Genomic DNA, 24,273 nt, shown 5'->3' on the forward strand with positions numbered 1-24,273 from the left:
TTGCCATGCTGCTCACTGAGGTCTGGCTTCACCGGCTCACTCTGGCAGAGCCCCCCCCCCCCCCGCCCATTTTTCCAAGTTGTGCCCGGTGTTCCCCAGGGTGTAGGTTAGGAAACTGCCCTTGCTGCTGTGAGCCATGGCTCCCAGGTGTCCCTGGGGCCACCTCTGGGAGGCTGAAGTTCCTTCACTCTGAGGGCCGCCCCTCTAACCCCATGGAGTGGAGCCTTTCCACTATTTTACAGGTTACCTTAGGCTAGAGAATTGCCTCACTGGATCCCTCTGTGGGTTCTGTCTCTCAAAAATTTAGTTAGAGACCTTATTTTAAAAGTTTTGAGAGAGAGCACCTAAGAGGCTTTTCTCCTGTGGCCATCTTGGCTCCACCCCCCTGTGTGTGGTTGATTTGGACCAAAGAGTAGAAATAAGGCAGAACCCTGACACCTGTTGTTTTCAGCAGGTTTTTATTGCATACTAGCTTCTCCGTGTCCAGTCTTTTGCTAGGCACAATGGGGGGACCTGGGACGTCAAAGATATATTCTCTCCCTTGTAGACTGGCTAAGGAGAAAAGACATTATCAGTCCGTCCATTCACAAGCATTTGGGTGCTTCAAGGTGCCAGGCAAGACTCCCTCCTAAGCCCTGAACACACAAAGGAAAAACAAAAACTATCCAGTCCTTGAGGAAAGTGGATTCACTAGGAAATGGAGACAATAGCCCTCGCCTGAGGAAATCTTAGGTCTTTTAGTGCAGCAGAGACCTTTCCAGCTCTAGGAAAAGGGGAACTCCTTCCATGAGGATTGCTTCCCATCTGTCTTTGTCGGTGCCTGCTATAGTATCTGGCACATAGTAACCCCTTATGTTTGTGGATTGACTGAATTAATATTGGTTCAATTGAGGGAGAAAAAGAATTTTAAGCAGCCAAATACTCGGATTCCTTTTCTACATCTGGGTTGTGTGTGTACAGATGTTATGCAAGCACAAGTGTGGATGTTTGCAGGTATATGCAAGTATCTATATGGATTTATGCAGGTACATAGTGAATCACAGATAAAAGAATGAAAAGTTTGAGCTTCTCCCTTTTCATTTCCAGGCAACCACAATGATGAGCTCCGGCTAACCTTCCCTGTGCGGGATGGAGTGGTATTGGAACCCTTCCGATTGGAGCACAACTTGGCCGTCAGCAACCACGTCTTTCACCTAAGGCCCACTGTCCACCAGACACTGATGTGGAGGTGGGTTCCCAGCCCAAGCCAGTTCTCTCCCAGACATCCCCAGGACACCAAGCCTAATCCATCCCTAGAGCTAGAACAGAAGTGAAATGACAAGCTTTCCCCTAATAATTGGGTTTGGAGGAGGCAGGACAACATGACTTTTTTTCTGGCCATTAAGCTGGACATTATGACTTGGACTATTTAGGATTCTGAATATTCTGATGGGGCGAAATATCTCTTCATCCAGTACATTTCCCAAACCTAGATATCTTGAGGCTGAGCATCATAGTTAATTGAGTCCCTACTGTCTCCTCACTGCACTAGGAAGTGCTTCCCATGCTCTGACCACCTCCTACTGCTAACTATGGTTCCCATGACCTGTCCTAATACCAAATAGGGAACTCCCTGCTAGAGATTTTCATTCTGAGTTAAATAATGAATCTCTATTATCATTATCATCATCATCACTCCCATCAATTTTGCTAAGTCCTAGTCTTGAATTCAGTAAGGAGAAAAGAGAGTAAGGAACTCTTTGGCTACAACTCCTACTGCCACAGACTTCCTCTTCTGAAGAGGGGCTGGCACCATCTGAACCCTTGGGGTGTTTTCAGTCTTATGGGTGAGACTCAGTGGGTGCTCTTCCCACAGCAGTTCAACTGACCATCTTAAGGTCACAAACCTCAACTTGGAAAGGGATTTCTGAGGACATTGAATCCAACCACTACCTTCATTTTTAGCAGTCATCTGATTTCCAGCTCACGTCCCACCAGACAACAGGAGGGTCACCTCCTCCTGGAGTTCCTGGTCTGATATAATCAATGTCTAACACATGAAAATAACATAAGCACTACTTTCTCAGGGGGAAGAGGAAGGTGGGAGAGAGAAATCAGAATCAGAGTTTAAAAATTATTTTGATATGTAACTGGGGAAAAATAAAATACTAAATAATTTTTTTAAAAAAGAAAATAACTAGCACATAAACTCCGATACACATAAACTCATAATGGCTGGGCAGGGCAGTGACGTGACAGTCCCTGTTGAGGGAGAGGTTGTATCAGGACCACAGCCAGGGAGAATTTGTTTGGGAAGACTCCAGGGCCAGAAGGGAGAAGGGCCAGACAGACAGATCAGAGCCTGTAATTAACACCTACCTGAATAGGTTATTACTGCTCTACTGGCATTTCATTATCTCTTGAGTACCCTCAGCTGAGCTTACCTCAGTCTAGGAGGTTATTGGCTGGTTCTTATTAATAAGTAATAACTGCTGGGGATTGTACAAACCCATCCAGTAGATTTATGGAGCTGTACCATAGTGTGAGACTGGTACTTAATATCTCAGCCAAGCATCCTAACACCCCCCAAGTATACCTAAGCACCAGAAGGAGAGGTGACCCCCTGAAGGCACCACCCTCTGCATCATTGTCTGGTGGATGATGGGATGGAAATCATTCATGCCTACTGAAAATGTAAGGGCTAGAATAGATGACTTCTGAAAGCCCCTTCCAACTCTATTTAGGAGTCTTGGTGCTTTGGGTAGTAACTAAGAAACGGTCTTCCTGTGGTTGGTACTCTGTCCTGAGTACTGTTCCCTCTAATATAATATATGATATAATATAAACCTATAATATACATGAATATACACAATGCATGTATGATATATATGCATACATGTATAAACACATGAATTACAATATGTATGTGTGCATGCATGCACACAAACACACCCTTAACTTAATTCAATCCTTCTTTTTCTCTCTCTGTTCCACCCTGTTAGAGAAGGCTACCTTCCCTTCCTAAGTTCTTTAAAATCCCAGGAAGTGACTCCTGCAGATAGTTTTGTGCCTTTTCTCCCTCTAAGAAGGCTTCCACACCAAACCTGGCTACCATCTTCATGAGAAACTAGGTGTCATAATATTTCCATTTTGCAGATCAGCTAACTGGATGGTGGAACAGTTACAGGAACATAATAGAGAGGTTATAACTTGCCTAAAGACTCATGACTGCACTTGAACCCAGGTTTTCCTGACACTTAAATCCATCTCTTTGATGCCTGAATTTCTATTATGGTGATTTGTGCTTGTGCCTTTGGCTAAAGGAAACCAGGAATGGTATTCTTCATGAAAATCATATTAATAATGACAATAATAACAGCACTTATATAGCAACAGTAGTTATTTAAGGCAACAGCTCTGACTGAATCAGAAGATACCATTTGTCCTTCTGTTTCATTTGGGAATCTGAGTTGATGGGAATTAAGAGTATTAGAGGATGATCATTGCTCTAGAATGGTCTTTCACTTTCTTTCCGTTGACTCCAAAGTAGTGTGGAAAAGAGGAAACCATGAGTTTAGGGTTGACAGATGTTGTTTGCATTATGACTGGGAAGGTTGGAATCAGCAAGTGATGTGGTCAGCCCTAGTGAAACACAGTCCAAGTTGGGTGGAATCAATGATCAGGGTTCAGAAGATGTGGTCAGAATTTGGGGAGGAAGCTTGAGATTGAATATGATCAGGGTTAGGGAAAACATAGGCATTTGTGGGGGGATGTGGTCAGAGTGAGGGGTAGGGTATAATTGAGTTGGGGAAACATGATCAGGACTGGGGAAAACATGATTTGAATTGTGGGGAAGGACATGGAAGATGTCTTTGGGGTTGCAAGGGACCCGGTCAGGAATGGAGGATGTAGTGAGGCTTAAAAAGGCAAATCATTTCATTTCTCTTTCATGACCAACTTGACCTTATGAAGCCTCATGCAAGGTCAAGGGACCCATTGTTCCATCTTGCCCTGCAGGTCTGACCTGGAGCTGCAGTTTAAATGCTATCATCATGAAGACAGACAAATGAACACCAATTGGCCAGCCTCAGTCCAGGTCAGTGTCAACGCCACCCCTCTCACCATCGAACGTGGAGACAACAAGACCTCTCACAAACCTCTGCACCTCAAGCATGTCTGTCAGCCAGGAAGAAACACCATTCAGATCACGGTCACAGCATGTTGTTGTGTGAGTATAGAAAAGGGCACCAATCCCACCAGGGAAGGGCATGGACAACATGGGCTGTCACATCTGCTCCTAGACCCAGGAGATTAAGTGACCTTTATGTTATGCTGCTCTTGTTTAGAAAAGAAAGTAGTGTTCACTAAAGCCTGTTATGGCTTCTTCAAGAAGTCATGTCAGACAACCACTTCCTATTTTTTTTATTTTTGTAGCTGAGGAAAAGGGTATATACATATATTTTACTTAGATTTCCAGGTAATATCTGGCAAATATGTTTATTTTCTTTAACTTTTCAAAAATAATCTTATTGTCCTTTAGTTTTGATAGAACCAAAATTTGCCCTTGTCTCCTCAACCCCTTTCCTAGAGAACTATCCCTTATAACAAAACATTTTTAAAAAAATCAAAAGATGAAGGGAACCCAAAAATTCAGCAACACTGATTAACCTATCAAAAATAAATTTTATATGCATTTTGTTGTGATCTTTGAGATGGGAATAAAGTTTAATGACTCTAAGTTTCCCTGAAGCTTTTACATTACCAACATTGTTATTATCAGCAACTATTTAAGCAGATTGTTTTAAGTTGGTTACCTTTATTCATTGATCTGTTGGGCCATTCACTAAATACTCATTGAGTTAATAATAACCACCTCCAACTACTTTATATTTAAGTACTTTTTATATATTTGTTATTAATTTTATATTTAGGCTATAAATACTATTAAAATTGATTATGTCATATATTTGTGTATGTATGTATTTGTCTTCCCAATTAGAATGTAATCTAATATTGAAGAATAATTGATAATCTAATAATTGAATATCAGGGATTGTTTCATTTCCAGTCCTTAACTACAGTTTTCAGTTTTTACCCACAACAATAACCCGAGTAACTTTGCCAGATGTTTCATGGAAATCGAGATAAAATATATCTGTACCCTTTCCCTGATCTGCAAGTCAAGTAGCCCTGTTAAAAAAAAAAAAGTAGAGTTTGTCTGGCATGATTTTCTTAATGAGGCCTTTGATGGTCCCTGGTGATCTCTTGCTTCCTTTTCTAAATATTCACTGACTCCCCTTTAATATGCTCTCGAATTTTGTCAGAATCAAAGTCAAGTTCATAATGGCAGATACTATTCTCTTCCCTTTTTGAAAAAAAGAAACTGAAACGATATCTAGGCTGGTATATCTTATATTTAAGATGTCTATAAATATGTTGTGTCCCCACAGAAGAATGTAAATTTTTTGAATGAGGGCATTCACTTTTATATTCATATCCAAAGTATCCAGCATTCATTAGGTGCTTAATAAACGGTTCTTGATGATTGTTTGATCCCGTATCCCAAACTCCAATCAAACAATCCACTAATGAGTATTTATTCATTAAACACCTATTCTTTGTCAGACTATGTGTTAGGTGGTATAACTTGACCCTCCAAAACAGATCAAGGGATTCTTAGACAAATTTAGACTTGATAATAAGGAAAACCTTCCTAGCAATGAGAACTAAAACAAAATGGAATGAGCTTCCATGGGAGACACTAGCTTCCTCCTCAGCCAAGCAAAGCCTGGCTGCCCATCTCTCAGGTCTTTCAGAGAGGGGATTCTTATTCTTGAAGGGTTTTACCAGAGAGTCTTTGAGAGCCTTCCATTGTGAGGATTCTGTGATTCTCTTTTGATCTTCACAATAACCATTTGAGGGAGGTAATTCAGTGTCCCCATTTTTCAGATGAGAGTGCTGAGATTCCAACCATTCCAAAAGGTTTCACTCTACCTTTCTACAAATGACAGAACCAAGTGGAACTACTCCACTTTTTTAGCAAATGACAGAAGCAAGACAAGACTTCATGTCTTCTGATTCCGAGTTCATTATGAGCCTTCACTGATGGTTCTTTCCTCTTCTGCCTTGGCTTTAGATTCTGTAACTCCTAGAGAAACCCAGTTCTTCTATTTCTTGACCATTTTCCATTTGGTCACTTGAAATTTGTACTATGGGTAGCAAATTAAAACAAGTTCCTGAATTGCCCGATGACCCTCAGTCTTCCTATGTAGACCCTATCCCCAAGAGACAACATGGCATAGTAGTTAGTCCTAGACCTGGAGTCAGGAAAACTTACAGCTAATACTAGTTGTATAACCCAAGATAAGTCACTTAATTTATCTAAACCTCAGCTCCTCAACTGTGAAAAGAGGGTGTTGGATAAGCTGACCCCTCACATCCCTTTCTGTTCAGAATCTATTACCTGGTGGTCCCTGGGGTACCTGTAGTTATGGACGGTGGAACAGTCACAGAAACATAATCCAAACAGCAATGATGATGATTGCCTCTCACATTCCATGTGAAGTGGATAGTACAAGTATTAATTTCCCATTTTACAATTAAAGAATCTGAGTCACCATTGAAATGACTTGTTCTTCCCTTTCCTCTACAGTCACATCTGTTCGTGTTGCAATTAGTCCACCGGCCCTCTGTCCGCTCTGTCCTTCAGGGCTTGCTCAAGAAACGCCTCCTTCCTGCAGAGCACTGCATCACAAAGAGTGAGTCTGCCTGTGGGGGGGGTTTCATTAGTAGAGGAGAGGTGGGAAGGGAAGAAGCCAAGACATGTTTGCTAAGAGTTTAGTGGTCACAGTGGATCCAGTTAAGGCTGCTGAGCTTCAGGCCTAATTAGCCAGTGAAAAAGTCTTTGAGCCTCTGCTGTATACTCAATACTATGTCAGGCATGGGGAAATTGAGGAATCGGGAGACTAAGCAAATGTGGTCTCACAGTCTACCTGGGGAGGACAGGATAACACACGTAAGTCAACCATAGATTGCTAAAGTCTTGTTGGAGACATGGTGGCTATGAATACACAGAAGTCAAAGGAAACAAAGCTGAGGTGGCTGGGCAAGGTGGGCTTCTTGGAGAAGGTAGCTGGGTGAAGGGTGGGCTTCAGCTAGGGAGAGAAGAGGTGGGAGGGGGAGATGAATTACAACTCAGAGGTAGTAATGTACAGCATAGGTCCAGCCTGTCTTGAGCAGAGGGTGAGGGCACCCTTTGCAAAGTTCCCAAGAAGTATAATTAGCCTGAGGGCTCATTCAATAGCCAGTCTCAAGCCATGGCTCCCTGAACTTGACCTCCACAGAAGACCAAAGAAGGAGGATGGGATTTAAAGTTAGGCAGATGAGGGACCTCGGGCAAGTCAACCGGGAACTAGCCTATGGAGCAGGTTCTGAAGGGAGCAAAAGAATCCCCTTCAAGTTCCTAGGGAAGGATTTCTGACAAAGTCTGGTCCAGGACAAGAGAATGGACAAGGATGGGGAATAGCATCATCAGACTTGGAATCCTTGAACAGGCTGTGCCTATTCATACCCATCACCAATGACCCCCTGAGTATATGTGAGCTGAGAAGGGCATGTAAGAAGCCCTCTACAGTTGGGGGGCAAAGTACATGGAATTCCTGGTATCTTCATCTGGGAGGAAATGAAAGGTTGTCTCAGAGTGGGGGAGAGAAGAAGATTCAGACCTATAATTTCAAATGTCATTGGTGTAAGAAATATTGCCCGCACCAGTGCAGCTTATCAGTATATAGTCTTTGAAAAGGACATTCTGGGGCCAGCTCATTCCAACCTTTGGGAGCCTATTATTAAGTTTTCAACAAATGTTATAAATCAAAGTGTGCTTCATTATTTTGTGAATTTCCTGACTTAAGAAAGTGATGGCAAAAATTTTAATTTTGCAGATCTTTTCCCCCACCCTCACCCCCCACCCCCCCCCACCCCCCAGAGAGCTAGTTGTTAACATTTATACATATACTGACTGCTCTTAGAACTTCCTGGAACATTGATATTGGTTAAGAGACTTACTCGGGGTCACACAATTAGTGCATATGTCTGATCCCAATTCTTATCCACTCCATCCACTCTGGCAGATGTTCAGGTAATGTGTTCATTTGGACATGTGACTATGTAAATAATCACTTAGAAACTCCGGTTGCATCTTCTGCCACGATATTTTTTTCTTCTGATGATGGGGTTTCATCTGACAAAGAGAATTTCCCAAGTAGGGGCTGTCCTCAAGTGAGCACAATCAGCAGTGCCTGAGGAGGTGGTCCTTGCTGCATTTGTACAACTAACCCTGTCCCCCCCATTACCACCATCATTGATGAAAGGCCTTCCATTCTCCAGGGTTTTGGGAAAGGACACGGATCACTGCAGCTAGTGCAGCAACACCCTGCAGATAGGGCTGAGACAGCCATGTAGCCAATGTGATAAATGTCTAGGTATTCCTCCCAGGTCTGCCCAAGGCTCGTTTGGCTCGTACTCACATTCGCAGGCATCCATCAGGGCCACTGAGGAGCGGCTCTAAATACTAATGAGGTTGCAGTGTCTCCTAGAAGCCATGTAGCTGAGCAGGGACATGTCTCAAATATTAATGGAAGTATACTGGGGCTTTTGGGGAGAGAGAAGAGCAGTTGATGAGGCGCTGGTAGTCATTAAATCTGCAGGAGAGATAGATGGTATTTGTACGGACCTTTTCTGCAGACAGATTTATTATCCCCTGATGAGGAACAACCAGGGGTGGCTGTTTTCCTAATCCCTGTGTCTGTAACCTCTTGCAATAGTCAAACGGAATTTCAGCAGTGTGGCCGCCTCTTCGGGCAATGCCACCCTCAATGGAGAGGATGGTGTGGAACAGACAGCAATCAAGGTATCTCTGAAATGTCCGATTACATTCCGGCGGATTCAGCTACCAGCAAGAGGCCATGATTGCAAGCACGTGCAGGTCAGTGGGTAGGGACAATACTTCTGCTTCTCAATATAGACCTTTTTTTGTTTTGTTTTGTTTTTTTGTTTTGTTTTGTTTTAGTGGGCTAAGAAGCAATGGGAGTGGCAGGGGGGAAGAGTTGGAAGCAGAAACCCCCCTTATAATTCTAGTGCTGCTAAAGGGATCTCCCTAATCTTTTCGAAAATGCCAAAGCATCCAGTGGCAGGTACATCCTGCTTATTAACATTGCTCCAGCTACTATCCCCTCCATATGTCATTTAGAACCCCCTCACTCTAACATCGTCATGAAGATCCTATCCAGGCAATCACCCCTCCCATTCCTCACCCTGGGGAATCTGCAGCCTACTCCCCAGTCCCAGCCAAGTTGGCGCCTTTGAACTCACTCTCTCCATCCCAGTCAATCAATCACCATTAAGCCAATCACTCAGTCTGCATGTAATTTTCCTGCTTTACTGTTGTAATCATGACTACCCTTGTCAAAATCTTTAGTGAATCTTCATTACTTACTGGTAATCAATCACATATTAAAAGCCCTCTGTTGGGATCTGGGTATAGAAAGACAAAGAAAAGTCTTCACCACCCTTAAAGAGCTTAAAGACCAACCAGGAGAAGCAACATAGACATATAGAGATTGATACCAGAGAGATCCAAAGAGATTTGGAAGGAAAGGCACCAGGGTGGGGGGAATGGGGTGTCTGGGAACAACCAGTGCAGAGACCTGTAGGATTGCCAGAAGACCTCAGAGGAAAACAATTTGGCTAGATCAGTGTGCTTGGAGAGGAATAAGAATAAATGATTCTAGGCTCAGACTGTGAAGAACAGGGTTTTTCTATTTGATCTTAAAAGTAATGGAAAGTGGGGCAACTGGGTAGGGAAGTGAATACAGCACCGGCCCTGGAGTCAAGAGGACCTGAGTTCAAATCCAACCTCAGATATTTGATTTTCACTAGCTGGGTGACCTTGGGCAAGTCACTTAACCCCATAGCCACATACACACACAAAAAAGTAGTAATGGAGACTATTCACATTTGAGTAGAGAAGTGCATCCCCAACTTTAATAGTCAGATCCAGCCCTATTCCTAGGGAATGAACCATTCTCAACTGTCAAGTTTTGCTGAGCATCAGGTTTGCCTTTAAGAAAAGTTTACCAGTATTAGACATTCTTGTACAATACTCTTTTTTTTTTAATTATTTATTTATTTTGAATTTTGCAATTTTCCTCCTAATGTCACCCCGCCCCCCACAAGGCATTCTATTAGTCTTTACATTGGTGTACTTTGATCTAAGTTGAATGTGATGAGAAAGAAATCATATCCTTAAGGAAAAAAAATAAAGTATGAGATAGCAAAATTCCATAATAAGATAATGTTTTTTTTTTTAATTAAAGGTAATAGTCTTTGGTCTTTGTTTAAACTCCACAATTCTTTCTCTGGGTCCAGATGTGATTCTCCATTGCATATACCCCAAAATTGTACCTGATTGTTGCACTGATGGAATGAGCTAGTCCATTAAGGTTGATCATTACCCCCCATGTTGCTGTGAGGGTGTACAATACTCTCTTAAGCAGTCTGGTGATGCTCCATTCAGTGCAGGATTCTGAATTGATTTCTTTGGAGTCACCTTCATTGAGTCACTAAACCCCCCCCTCCCCACCACCATCCCCCAACACACACACACACACACACACACACACACACACACACACACACACACACACACTACCTGTGACTTTGGCTAAGTAATTAGCCTCTTTAGGGCTTGGTAATGTCATCTACAAAATGGCAGAGTTGGACTACGCAAGGCCCTTCCAGTTCCCAAGCCACACTCTTGCCCAGCCCCATGGGTGCCACAGAGAATATAAGTGTGTGGTTCTCTGGGACCTTGAAATTCAGCTGAGGAAAGGACCAGGAAAAGTAACAATCCAATCCAGTCTTAAAAGATCCAACACAAGATTACAGGAATGGTAGAAGCTATAAAAGGTCTTGAATTTATGGTGCGAATCATGATCCCTTAGATTGGGAGGATCAGGAAAGGCTTCAAGGAGGGAAGGGTGGGAAATAAGCTGGGCCTGGAAGAGTATGTGTTTTTATGTCAAGACAGACTAGAGGCAGCAAGTTAAGCCAGAAGGAGATGACAGTGAAGCAGGTAAGAGGAGATAGAATGACTCTGGGACTCGGAATGTTGTAACTAAGGAATAATAGGACTGTGGAGAAGCTTCCCCCAGAGGCCTCAAGGTGTTTTATGGTAAGGAAAAAAGTTGCAAATATTAGGATCCAAGCCTCAAAGAAGCATGGGTTTATTTTGCAGGCTCAATCCCATGTGTTCATTTTGCCATGTACCTTATCTTTTCAGTGCTTCGATTTGGAGTCATACTTGCAGCTGAACTGTGAGAGGGGGACCTGGAGGTGTCCAGTGTGCAAGTGAGTAAGACTGTGTCCCGGGAGCTGAGACCATCCCCAAAGGCTGTCTGTCCCCCTACCTCTGCTACCTGGATAACATACTTGAAACCATCCTTCCTGTCCACTGCCAGCTAAGCTCTGACCTTGTCCTTTAAAGGGCAATAGAGGCTAAGCATTCCCTCCCCAACTGCCTAATCCCGTGACCATTCTAAGAGAGGAATAAAAGAAAGGAGCAAGGCTAGCAAAAGGAGTATGGGGAAGCAAATGGGCTAAGGGTTCAACACATTGAAAGACAGTTCACAAGACACCAAAATGACTTTTTAGGGATCTTGAGGATGGGCCTTATCTAAAGGGCTTTTAAGATAAGGATGGACACACACACACACACACACACCCTCCTCAATTCTCTCTGTTGAGTATGGGATCAATAGCAGGAGAGAAGGTTAGTTAACCCTATGAATAGAAAGAGAAAATGGTTGGTGTTCAAGTTAAAGACACTCAGAAAGATGCACTTAAAAGAAATCAGGGCTTGGTCTCAGAATGAAACAGTGACTTAGCTTCTTTTCTTGTCTAGTAAAACTGCTCTTCTTGAAGGCCTGGAGGTCGACCAGTATATGTGGGGAATCCTGAACGCCATCCAAAAGTAAGTAGTGCCACTGAGCTGAGGAGAGACCCTGTGTGGGGGGCAGTTGGCTTTGGATTCTGAAAATAAAATGTTCAAGACAGTGGATAGCCTCTGATTCCCCAGGTCCTGTCCTTTACTATTTTGTTTAAGTATTAAAAGGACCACATCTGCCTGCCTTATAGTGTCATCTGGGGCCTCAATTTGGTTCAGTTTATTAAGCATTTATTTGACTTTTAGCACTATTTTTAATTTTACTGAGATAGTAATTTTAAAATCATTTTAATTTCCAAAGAGACCTTTATCTCCTGCTCAAGGAACTGTCCCCTCTGATGAAAAATAAAAACAGAAGGGAGGGGTGGGGAGAGGAAGGAAATGGTTCAGCTCAACTAACCAGCTGATCAGTGGAATGCTGATGAATTTGGGGCAATGTCATGGCCTTCCATGTCTGTCCAGAAGGGAGGGGAAGATACCACCCTTTCTCATCTCTTCTCAAAGACCCAGCTTGGTCATTCTGACTACATAGTTTGGTTTGGGTTGTGTGTGGTTTTTCCCTTTGATATTTTCTTTTGATTTATCGTGTGATAGTTATTGTAGCTGTTGTTTTTCAACTTCTGCTTACCTTACTGCATTTTTTTATTACATAAATTAGGCCATCTTTTGCCTCATTTGTTATCTAGCCTTAAATCAGTGATGGGTATTGCCCCAGACAAACTTAAAACTGGGAAAGACCTTAGCTAAAAAAGGCCAATGTCTCCCACTGCATCTGGGTCCATTTCCAGTTGTCCGATCTTTGTCTTGCCATTGGGTCCAGATGTCTCTGGAGAGGGTGAGGATGACTTTGCACAGCCCTCTCTCACTGAAGTCCAATTCACTTGCAAGTCATGACATCAACTGCTGATGACATGACCAACAAAGAATAAACAACTACAGCAATCACATTCATAGGAATGTATTAAATTCCACTTGTTGGGACTCCAAAGACAAAGCAAACAAAAAAGCCTCAGTCCCTACCCTCCAAGAGGTTCCATTCTACTGGATTAAATTAATTTGGGACCTCACTGGATAGAACCTTAAGCAAATATGATGCTGTTGGACTAGGTTACCTCCCAGGTCCCTTCCAGGTCTAAATGACTTCAATGAATAGGGAATGTTGGGCTCCAGATCTTTCTGAAGCAGTGTACTAGAAAGATGAGTATGACCACTGCCATCTGACCTAGACCCTGAGCCAGGAAACAAAGTTCTCCCTTCCTTCCTCTCCCTTCTGTTAACATTTAGAAACTGAGAGTTGACCTGGGAAAGAAGCAAGATGACCAGGTTCTAGGAGAAAAACAGAACCTGCTTCTTTTATATGGGGGTATTGAGACATAATGGGGAGATTACCGAGCTGGAAGGAATCCAAGTTCCAACTGTACCCCTGCTTCAATCTGGGACCATGGGCATGTCTCTGGTACCATTTTACAGCTGAGGAGAATGAGGCCCACATCAACTGTATTCACCCCCTGTGTCTACTCTATTGTCATGTCTGTTTCTATATTAATACCAATTTTCCTGTATATTCTAACTTTCACTCAAGTCCTCATCACATCTCCCTTGGGCTATTACAGGAGCCTTCTACTTAGTCTCCCGGTCTCAAGTCAATCAAACCATCTTCCACTCCATTGCCAAAGTGATTTTCTTAACTCATAGACCCAACCATGTCTCTCCCTTCTCCTCAGTGAACCCCAGTGGCTCCCTATTACCCCCCAGGACCATTGGGCACTACAGGCTCTTCATAAGCTGGCCCCTTGCTCTACTCCTAGACTTTTTACACTTCCCTAACCTCTACACCCACCACAACCCACTGCACTGGTCTAACTACAGTTTCTCAAACATCACGCTCCTCCTGACTTGGCTGGCCCCTCTGACTGGCATACTCTCTGTTCTTGTGTAGTTTCTCCAGTTTCCTTCCACCACCTACAGAAAGGCTTTCCTGTTCCCTGGGCGCACTAATCCCAGCTGCCAGTACCTTCACTTCTGAGATTGCCTTCCATTTACTCTTCATCTGCCTTATCCAGGGCAGCTAGGTGGCGCAGTGAATAGAGCACTGACCTTGGAGCCAGGAGGATGGGAGTTCAAATCCAGCCTCAGATATTTGCTTAGCTGTATGACCTTGGGCAAGTCACTTAACACTGATTGTCTCACATTCAAGGCCATCTCCAGTCATCATGTTCAGTATCTGGCCACTGGACCCACATGGGCTCTGGAGGAGATGGTGAGACTGGTGACTTAGCACAGCCCCCCTCACTGAAGTCCTATTCATGTGTTTATCATGGCATCACCTCCCTGGTGTCATGGTCTTCTTCAAGAAGGAAGGACAAACATTATCTTCTCCCCAAATATGTTGGCTCCCTCATTAGAATGTGAGCTGAAGACAGGGACTGTGTTTTTAACCTTTCTTTATAGCCTCTCAATTTAGTTCAGTGTCTGCCCTTAATAAATACTTATTGATCATTAACCAACTAACTTTGTTTTGAAGAAAAAAATGAAAGAATATATGACCCAAAGCTAAGAGGGGCCCTGTCCCCCTTCCTGCAGAGGATCCCCAAAGATCCTTAAGTCATTTTCCTTTGCCATTTGCAGCTCGGAGTTTGAAGAGGTTACCATTGATCCCACATGTAGCTGGAGGCCAGTCCCCATCAAATCTGATATTCACATCAAGGATGATCCGGATGGCATCCCCTCCAAAAGGTTTAAGACAATGAGCCCCAGCCAGATGATCATGCCTAATGTCATGGAAATGATTGCAGCTCTGGGCCCTGGTCCGTCCCCCTATCCGCTTCCTCCCCCACCCGGGGGCACCAACTCCAATGAATATAACAGCCAAGGTAGGTGAAACCAGGAACACACCTTCCCCGCCTCCCCAACCCCAGTTTGCCAGGAATAGGGTCCAAGGTGGCCCAAAGAATAAGATAGGACTGAATTTAGGACTTTGGTTTTCAGAGATCCCAAAGCACACATCCTTCTTACCCTGCTTCCTGGTGGCATTATACACCACCTGCTGCCATCATCCCAAGGACCTTCATGATATTGGGTACCTTTGGCTTACAGAGGAGGAAAGGACATAATGGTTCACAAGAAGGATGTTGCAAGCTTCATCTTTATCTGGATTATAGTTGGAGCTGCAAGTACATGTTCCATTTACTCCCTTCCCCAGAACATTCCCCACTGATACACCCTAGTCCTTCTTTCCCCAGGTAAACGAATGCCCACGGAAGCAAGGGGGGGAGGGGGGGAGGAGAGAATGCTTCCACATGCTATGTCATCACCATCATGCTTAGTCACAGTCCAGATCCATTCGGAACTGCCATATTGAACACATGGTCACATCCTGTCCTCCAAGTTCAATGGGTCTCATTTTGCAGGTGTCAGAATCCCTGGGTGAGCCGAGAGCTCTACTGCATTTCTTATTTACAGAGCTGGAATGAGGGAGGGATGATATCTTGGGGAAAAAAACAGATACATTATCCTTTCCTTCAGAGGGCTTTGTTTTTTAAAAGAAACAAAACCTGGTTTCCCTAGGGTGTCTGTCCTTGCCATATCCCTCCCTGTGTGTTGTCCCTGCCCTTGACCCTGAGTAAATTTCAGTTGTTCAGATTCAGTGGGCTCATGGCTACAACCTTCAACCATACCTGGTCAGTAGAGAGCCCCACCTAGAGTCAGGGACTATCAATGAGGTGCTGTCTGATGAAAGAGCCTCATCCTTTCCATGGTGGAATACCCATCCATATTTCCACATTCAGGAATTATTTTACTGCTGGGAAAGTGACCCAGTTAAATAAATGAGCTTGAATTTCCAGAGGTCTTCTTGTAGGGAATTTTGAATGCTTCTTACATGTTGTCTTTTCATCCTCTTAGTAAACAGGGGATTGTGATGCCCTGTGGGGCAGAGGGTGGCACAGACAGGGCAGATCACTTGTGGTCAAGTCACACAACACCATGTAGCCCAATTTTATACAACAAGGCAGGATCATAAACAGGACTGGAACAAAGGCCCCATCCTGTTTACTCTTAAAACTACTTTGGGAAGGCATTGAGGTGGAAAGAGCAATGAAGTCATAGAATCATAGAAACTAGATGGGGATTGTGAGCTCAGCAGTGGCAACTCACTCATTTCATAAATAAGGAAACTGAGATCCAGAAAAAGGAGATTTTTTTTTCCCCCTCAAGATAACCCAGCTCTGAGGGAAAACTACAATCTGGAATCCCTGATTCTGTCACAAACTTGGATTAGAAACTTCAATTCTCTGAGCCTCAGTTTTCCCATCTGTAAAATGAGGGAGTTGGACTAGATGCTCTCTAAGCTTTATTCCATTATCACCTTCTGGGATTTTTTTTTTCCTCCCCTGTACTCCCCCTGTTGCTGAGCATCTATACATCTATCCATGTGATTTGATCGTTTACTCATTTGGTTGGTTCAGATGAGTTTCCTTGCCTGCAGAAGGCACCTTTAGGGAAGGTCTGGGCAGCCACCAGTAGTTAAGAAAATCAGGAAAATTCTCTTCCTCCTACTGCTTGCCAGTGAAAAACCCCTTTCGGCCTGTCCACTCCCCACCAGTATGCCTTCACTTTCCTTTCCAGCCAAATAAGCCCAAGGAATTTCAGTATAGGCTTTGTCTCACTATATACAACCTGGGCTGAGCCTGAAGGAGAAGTGGCTCCAGATTCCTCAGTAGAGTTAGAGAGAAGTTTGACTCTCTCAAGTCCCATCCTGTACCTCATGCAGAGGTCCCAATGTCCAAATGCTGTCTATCTGGTGGGTGACCCCCCCCTCCCCTCCCCTTGTTTTCACCCCCTCAGGCAACAGCTACCAAGGCCACGGTAACTTTGACTTCCCCCATGGGAACCCCGGAGGGACGTCCATGAATGACTTCATGCACGGGCCCCCTCAGCTCTCCCACCCCCCGGACATGCCCAGCAACATGGCTGCCCTGGAGAAACCCCTCAGTCACCCCATGCAAGAAACTGTAAGTACCCTCTCACCATCATCCTCCCTTCCCTTCTCTGACCTACCTAACCCCCTCTTCCTATCTAAATCCTTTACCTTCTTCTTGGACTAGATTGGGGAACAGGGGTTTCAGTCTTCTTTGTGGGTATTTTGTTCCTTTCCCAGCAGAGATAGAAGCCAAGTTATAGGAATAGAAGCCAGTGGGCATTGGGCCAAGTTCTGCAAATGTTTTCAAGTGTAGTGTTAGTTAGTGGACAGTGAGTTAGCATCTCTTCCATCTTTATGAATCTACAATTCTACTGAGGTCTCTCCCAGCTCTTGGATTCATTCTGTACGTCTCTTCAAAGACCCACATTCTGTAGGTCTCTTGTCTTATCAAATGCACGGACTCCAACAAATTCACCATACACTGGCTTGAGTAGTGGAAAGGGCATTGGATTTGAAGTCCAAACAACCTGGGTTGAAATGACAGTTCTGCTAGCTACTCTCTGTTTGATCTTGGGCATCATTTCATTTCTTTAGGATTTAGTTTATCTATCTATTAATGGAGAGAGGTGGACTAGAATTTGGATGATTCCAAAAGTCCCCTTCAGCTCATTTGATCCTGATTTATTCAGCCTTCATCCTCTTAGTGTTCAAGTCCCAAATCCAACATTCACTGAAACCAAAATCTAGAACATCTTTCTCAGCCCCCAAACAAACACAAACTACTGTCTTGGAGTTTTAGTCATCATATCATTTTGCAGTTTGTATGGCGGATATCCTTTTCAAAGGATATTTTTTTGAACATTCTTCTATTGCTCAAAGAAGAGATTGTCACTTTTCCAAGGCCATAAAAGACAAGATAGCAGAATTAGGCTAGAATTAGAATTAAGTAATTAGTTAATTAGAATTAGACCAACATCTGGACTTGGCTTTATTGATATCCTTTGCTAATCTCTCTCCCACCTTGAGAATGAGTGAGTCAGAAGAGGTCAAGAAGGCTTTCTGAGATGACACCAGAACCAATACAGGGTGGGGGAATAGGAAAGGGGTGTACACACATTTGTTCATTTCTGAGTCTTCCCTATCTGATTAGACATGGTCCCTCTCTGTACTTCAGCCACCTTTCTGGATCAGCCAGTTTAGTTGGCTGTTAAGAATAACACTTTTTCTCCCCTCCTCTGTTCCTCCAGCAAGGCTCTAAAAAATAGATAGAATCCCAAATACCCAACCACATAAAACCAGACTTGTTGGGACCAAAATTCATGGAAGTGCTGTCCTGTGCCAAATTTTTCCCCGAAGGGGAGGCCAGAGGGCTTTAAATGAAGGAAGAAAGAAGCTAAAAACAATAATAATTTACAACCTACCTTGGGGTAGCAATTTCACACTTTTCACAATGAGGACATTTATAGCCTCATTTGGTCTTAGAGACAAGTTAGATTTAAGGCATTTATTATTGTGACCACTTTATAGAAGAGAAAACAGGTTCAGCAATTTTCAATGACCTAGCTAGACCTGGAGTCAGAACTAAAACCCGGATCCCTATGTGGTGTTCTTTTCCCTGCCTTGTGTAGGAGAGACCATTATGGGCAATAATCTTTGGATGCATGAAGGACTCAGAAAACTGGACTGAACTAGACTATAGCTTTAAAAATAGTGGCCTGTACCACAGCTTGGAAAATTGTTTTCAAGTTTGTTTGGATTCTGTTTGTGTGATACCATGCAATCTGCCTGTATGTTCTGCTTGCCTCCTCCCCTCTGGTTTCCCAACATTAGCATCACTAGTCACCTCTGTACAGGATAGACTTTCTCATAGTCCAGAACACTCAGGACCTCAAGAAAAGTTAAAAGCCAAAAGCGGGGTTTGGTGGAGGAGAACCATGAAGAAAGGGGAAGAGATCTGGTAGCCTAGTTTCTTTGGATGTCTGCTCATTTCTATGATTTGATAAAGGACAGCAGCAGGGGCTCAGGAAATGTGTTCCAAGGAATCTCAAACCTGTTCCACTGTTTTCCCCAAGCCCTGGGGAAGGGAGGAAGGGAGAAGGTAAAGTGTTTAATACTATAATGACTTTGGCCTTGAAATCTGCCAGGAATTCAGGGTAACAGACTTCAAAGTTGTAATTCAGAATCAGTTTTTAAGCAAAGACTGTGATTTTAAAATAAGATGAAATGTGGTACTCTGACCTGTGTGAGAACCTCTGACTATGAGTGCCAACCCAGGGATAGCAAACCCCAGAAAACCAGAAAAAAGGAGGCTAGACTTGTAAAAAGGGATAGGTTAACAAGAAGGTCAAAGGAGGATTGCCCCCAGAAGTCATTCAAGTCATTGGCTAGATACAGACTGAACCTTGACCTCCCAACACATGTAGCTGAGTTTACATGAGGTGAAATATTTGAGGATCTGATGAATAGCTTCTAAAAACTCTCTCTCCCTTTCCTCTTCCTACCTTTCCTAATACTCAGGGATTAACTTTCAGCTGAGTCTGCCTGCGAGCCTTCTCTAGAAAATGGAGCAAGAGAGAAGGGGTGGGTAGAGTTTTGATTGGGAGCATGGACTTGCTTTGCTACAATGGAATGAGAAATTGGCCCATTTTTCAGGACATTTTCTGTCCATGGTAGAGAATAAAACAGAGAGAGAGAGAGAGAGAGAGAGAGAGAGAGAGAGAGAGAGAGAGAGAGATCCAAGTTCTTGAATCAGCTTCTGAAAATATCAGGCATCAAGTCAGCAATTGTCCTTAGAGTCAGAATCATTCAGACTAGTGATAGCAGAGTCCTTGCCCAGTCCACAAGAAATACTGGATTAAATTGGAAAGGCTCCTGGTCCTCCCACACCTTGGTTTGGGCAGGTACTGGAAGCATCAGCAGAACAAAAAACAGGTACATCATTTTCAAGCTAGCCATCTGCTCATTTGAAGAATCTCACTAAATCAGGATTTGGGAGAACTGATTAAAATGCACTAGAATTCATCTACCTTCCATTCTTTACCAGACACCTGCCAGATGCTTTAGGAAGGGTTTTGACTCAGTAAGAACTCAGAAAGTAAGAACTTTCATACAGTTAGAGGGAAAGGTTCCTTATCATCATTACAAGTGCCAGCTAGATCAGAGGTAGGGAGCCTTTTCTCTTCCAAGGGCCATTTGGATATTAATAACATTATTTGCCTGCTATATTTAGTCAATTTGGTCAATTAATTAATCCCTTAAAAACTCCTAAATTTATTAAATTTTGAATCATTCCTATGGTTGCTGTGGCAATGCCAGATCACATTCCCTGCCCCTGAACTAGATGATGATACCAGAGATTCCTGAAAAGAGACTTCATTTCACTGGTCCTCAGTTTCCTCATCTGAAAAATGAGGTGGTTAGCTTAGTTGATTTTGGCCATAAATCCCATGGCCCTATGATTCCCATGGTAGATGAGAGGTTGGAATAACTGATCTTAATTGTCTCTTTCCTTCCAAATCTAAAGTTATGTTAGCTTCTTTGATAGGGAATGTGTTTGGCAAACTATCAGAGGAGGCATCTAGAGCCTTAAGGAGAGAATACACTTTTCCATGACCTCTTCAATAAATTCATTTCTGTGGATGCAGGTAGTTCTGCTCACTATCAATGTTGTCAGTTTATTAAAGCATCTTTCCCCCTAAACTCACCCAGCCTTCTCCATAGGTGGATAGATTAAAACAATAAGATAATATTTTAGTAAGTTAATTAACAGGCATTATTAAGTGGACCAGCCACTTCATTTGGTTCGGTGGGTACAGAGATGAAAATGTAAAATTCCCTGCCCTCTGTAGGCAAGCCACACCTACACGTATAAGTTGTTTTCATAAGCAGCTGTGAGGATCAGGAACGGTTTCCCTTAGAAGGGGCATCGCTTTCTCTATGTTCCATCATTTCAGAAGGAAGTAATGCAGAATGCCCTTCTCCTCATTAGGAATAAATGAAATTTGGCAGCATAAACAACTCTATCTCGGGTCTTGGTGCATCCCTCTTGCTTGGTTCCCTTCTGAGGCATCCTTGCCCCTTTCCAGAGGGTCTCTGCCTTCTCTAACTTTGGGGCAGCAATTAACTATCATCCTGACTCCCATAAAGGCCCCTAGCATAGGTCCTTCAAGTTAACGTTTTTTCTTGGCTCTGGAGCTAGTTTTTGATTGGAGTTCCATTGGCTCCCATGGTTCCTATGGTGGGACCATTCTGAGGAGGAGGGAAGAGGCTTTGCTCTTCCTCAGGTCCCCTCACACCAGTGGGTACCCCAGGGGTGTACTATCCCTCTCCCCAGTGAGACCCCTTAGAAAACACCCAGTGTCAACCAAGGAAGCCATTTCTGGCATTCATGAAGCAGCTGGGTGTCCGGGACCCACCTCTGTCAGATATCAGGGCTTACCTGTGGGGTGCTTTGCTCTCTGTGTCTGTGGGTGCCCCCCCCAGCTCTGTTCTGTGGCTGTGGCTGGGGCCCATCTTTACATGCTTCCCCCCAAACCCCAAAACATTCACATTTTGCTTTTCCATTTCTGACCACGCTCTTGTTCATCGTGATGGTGTCCAGACTGGAGGAGACTGGGGGGGGGGGGGGCTAGGCAAGGGCTGGGGAAGGAGAGGCCGGGTCCCTCGGATTCTCGTGTCTGTGCTTGTCTCTTAAAGTCCTTCATCCCCTTCCTTGTCTCCCCCAGAGACACCCAGTGTGGTCTCCCTCCTTCATGGTGCTGCGGCCCGATCCTTCTTCCCGGTCGGTTGTTTTTGGGGGGCGTCTTTGTTTTTTTTTGGTTTTGTTTTGTTTTCTCTTGACTGAAAAGCATTCAGTGTAAAGGGTGTTTTTGGTTTGTTTTGATTTTGGTTTTCATTTTCTTCAGGCATCTCGTGCACTGTACCTTATCACCTCACTTTTCTTTTTTTCCTGCTTCTCTCCTCCTCCGCAGATCCCACATCCCGGCAGTTCTGATCAGTCCCATACTTCCATACAACAAGGTTTGCACGTACCACACCCCAGCAGCCAGTCAGGGCCACCATTACATCACAGTGGGGCTCCTCCTCCTCCTCCTCCACCTCCTCCTCCTCCTCCTCCTTCCCAGCCGCCCCGGCAACAGCCTCAGGCCGCTCCCAGCAACCATCCACACAGCGACCTGACCTTTAACCCCTCCACAGCCTTAGAGGGTCAGGCCGGAGCACAGGGAGCGTCCGACATGCCGGAACCTTCGCTGGATGTAAGTTTGGGTCGCCAAGGTCATCTGCCTGCGTTTAGGTGTGGCACCTAAGGGTGCCCAAGAGACAGGGCGGGCCTGGGGGGAGGGAGGGCCGAGGGGAGGACCAGGGCAGGGGGTGGAGGAGGAGGCGGCGGGGGTCCGTGGCCTGAGGGGTCCATCTTCCCCCCTTCCCTGGGAGGTGGGAGGGCGAGAGGAGCGGGCTCCGTGGTTGGGTGGGATCGGCGCATCTCTTCTCACATCCTGGCTCCATTTAGAAAAAGGCCGCAGAGGAGTAGCGTTCTCTCTGCTCTCCGTTGGGGGGTCTCCCTCCATTAATAAGCCCTTGTCACCTCTGTCTGCCTGACTCAATGGGCCTCCGGGCCAGCGCCCCTCAGTCTCCAAGGATAGAACTTCAAGCCTCCTGCTTGGTCTGTTCTACCCAAACACACCCCTTCTTAATTCAGTTTCATGGGATCGGGGTGGTTTGGGGTTGGGGTTTTTGGTTTTGTTTTCATTTTTGAGTGTAGAACAAGTTGAAGCATCAGGGGTGTCCCCCTCCCCTGCCCCCTTTTTCTCCTCTTTCCTCTCCCCCCTTTCTCCTCCTGTTGTAGGTTTGTCGGTGTCTGTACTGCTCTGTTTCTTACTGGGGAAGGGGCCAGGGCCAGGAGAACTTTGGGCAACCCTTTGTCTGTCTTGTCCGTGTGTGTGTGTGTGTGTGTGTTTCTCTGGTTTACTGGTCCGTGTCTCATCCATGCCTGCTTTTCAGCCTTTTATGTTGCATATTCCACATGGCCCCATCCGGGGCTCCCTGGGAGTTGGCAGGTGGGAGTGGGATGGCCAAGGGCAGTCTAAGAAGTTTGAAGGCTAAGCCCAGGGAATGACTGGGGACCCCCTCTGGGGAATAGGGCCTGTCCATGGCCCCCTGGACCCACCACTAGCATCTCTCCCCACTGATCCCCGGGAAATGTCAGGGATTCTTTAGAGTGGTTGGGTCCTTAGAGCATCCTTAGGAAGGCACCTCCAGAGAAAGGAGGAACCCCCCCCCACAGTGGAAGTCATGGAAGAAGGGAGGGCTGAATCAAGAAGCATCAAAGAGGGAGACTAGTACAGTCAAAGAAAGTGAGTCCAGAAAAGGGCCCTTTTCTAGAATTTAACATTCCAGACCCAGGGAGTTGGGGCTCAGCTCAGCTGTCCTTCAATAAGGAGAGATCCTAGCTTTATAATAAGTGAGACGGTGGGGACAAAGGTAGCCCTAAAACTGGACGAGGCCTCAGAGGCCATCTAGTCCCACCCTCTCCTTTTACAAATGAGGAAACAGGTCTAGGGTTGCTAAGTGAATTTCCCAAGATCATACAGGTCATGAGTATCAGAGGAGTTGGAAACAGGTCCTCTGACTTGGTGGTTCCCTGCCACCTCCATCCTTTGGATCCACTTAGCATCTTCTATTGGGAAACCTCTTTCCCGTAGAGCAGGGATGTCAAATTCTCAAAGAAACAGGGGTGATTAAATATATAAAGACCCCTCCCCTGCAAGCTACATGTTGACTTAGAAAACCATATTATTAATATTCTCTGATTGTATTTTTTATTTATTTTGTTAAATAATTCCCATTGTCATTTGACTCTGGCTGTGGGCCACAGGTCTGACACTTCTGTCCTATAGTTCTGACAAGTGGGGCGGGGGAGACACTAGAGTTAGAAACTGGGTTGGGGCTGACATGGGTTTTCAACTGGTGCCTTCCAGTCACTTTATCACATACTTACCCCTCTCTCCACCCCCTAAAAACTAATAAATTTCAATTAATAGTGAAAAATCACTCAGTTTTGTAAAATTTTGCCTCTTAGAGAGAGCCTAGTAATGAGATTTTTAGATCTGCTACTAAAAATGCCCCCCACCCCAGATGTGTCTCCTTCCTTCCCTCAAGCCCTGCCCTTTCCAGGGGCACTGCCCTGGCCTCCTGCACTACCACCCCTAGGCTGCTACTGGGAGAAAAGTTTGTCCTTAAGCAAATGTTTCCATAAGGGTGAGCCAGGCTGTGAACATCTCAGGGGGTGCCCTGGGATTCCCCAAAAGCTCTTGACTTGTCAACTGAAACAAGAGTGGAGAAGGAAGATGCACAGGCGCTGTGGATCCCTCTT

General features: G+C 44.5%; 1 protein-coding gene and 1 long non-coding RNA gene across 16 annotated transcripts in view; one reads left to right on the forward strand and one right to left on the reverse strand.

The window, feature by feature from the left end:
- ZMIZ1 (zinc finger MIZ-type containing 1) overlaps positions 1-24,273 on the forward strand; it is a 436,554-nt gene that overhangs the window by 406,511 nt on the left and 5,770 nt on the right. For 13 of the 14 annotated variants that reach the window (XM_074232937.1, XM_074232935.1, XM_074232934.1 and 10 more), the window contains 9 exons: positions 1,087-1,228; positions 3,997-4,207; positions 6,632-6,737; positions 8,802-8,962; positions 11,318-11,385; positions 11,939-12,007; positions 14,609-14,853; positions 16,826-16,992; positions 21,872-22,156. In XM_074232937.1, coding sequence (XP_074089038.1) covers positions 1,087-1,228; positions 3,997-4,207; positions 6,632-6,737; positions 8,802-8,962; positions 11,318-11,385; positions 11,939-12,007; positions 14,609-14,853; positions 16,826-16,992; positions 21,872-22,156 — 1,454 coding nt within the window. The remainder of the gene's footprint in view (positions 1-1,086; positions 1,229-3,996; positions 4,208-6,631; positions 6,738-8,801; positions 8,963-11,317; positions 11,386-11,938; positions 12,008-14,608; positions 14,854-16,825; positions 16,993-21,871; positions 22,157-24,273) is intronic. The other variant, XM_074232944.1, reaches the window with a different exon arrangement.
- Positions 11,565-21,960, reverse strand: LOC141520954 (uncharacterized). Of its 2 annotated transcripts, none has more exons than XR_012477810.1 (4): positions 21,340-21,960; positions 17,070-17,192; positions 15,658-15,904; positions 11,565-12,066 (listed from the first exon to the last, which is right to left on the reverse strand). It is a non-coding gene; the product is annotated as an uncharacterized LOC141520954 (long non-coding RNA). The 2 variants fall into 2 exon arrangements; XR_012477809.1 differs by lacking the exon at positions 11,565-12,066 and adding an exon at positions 15,110-15,467.

Source organism: Macrotis lagotis, chromosome 4 (genome assembly GCF_037893015.1).
Source record: "Macrotis lagotis isolate mMagLag1 chromosome 4, bilby.v1.9.chrom.fasta, whole genome shotgun sequence".
Lineage (NCBI taxonomy): Eukaryota > Metazoa > Chordata > Mammalia > Peramelemorphia > Peramelidae > Macrotis > Macrotis lagotis.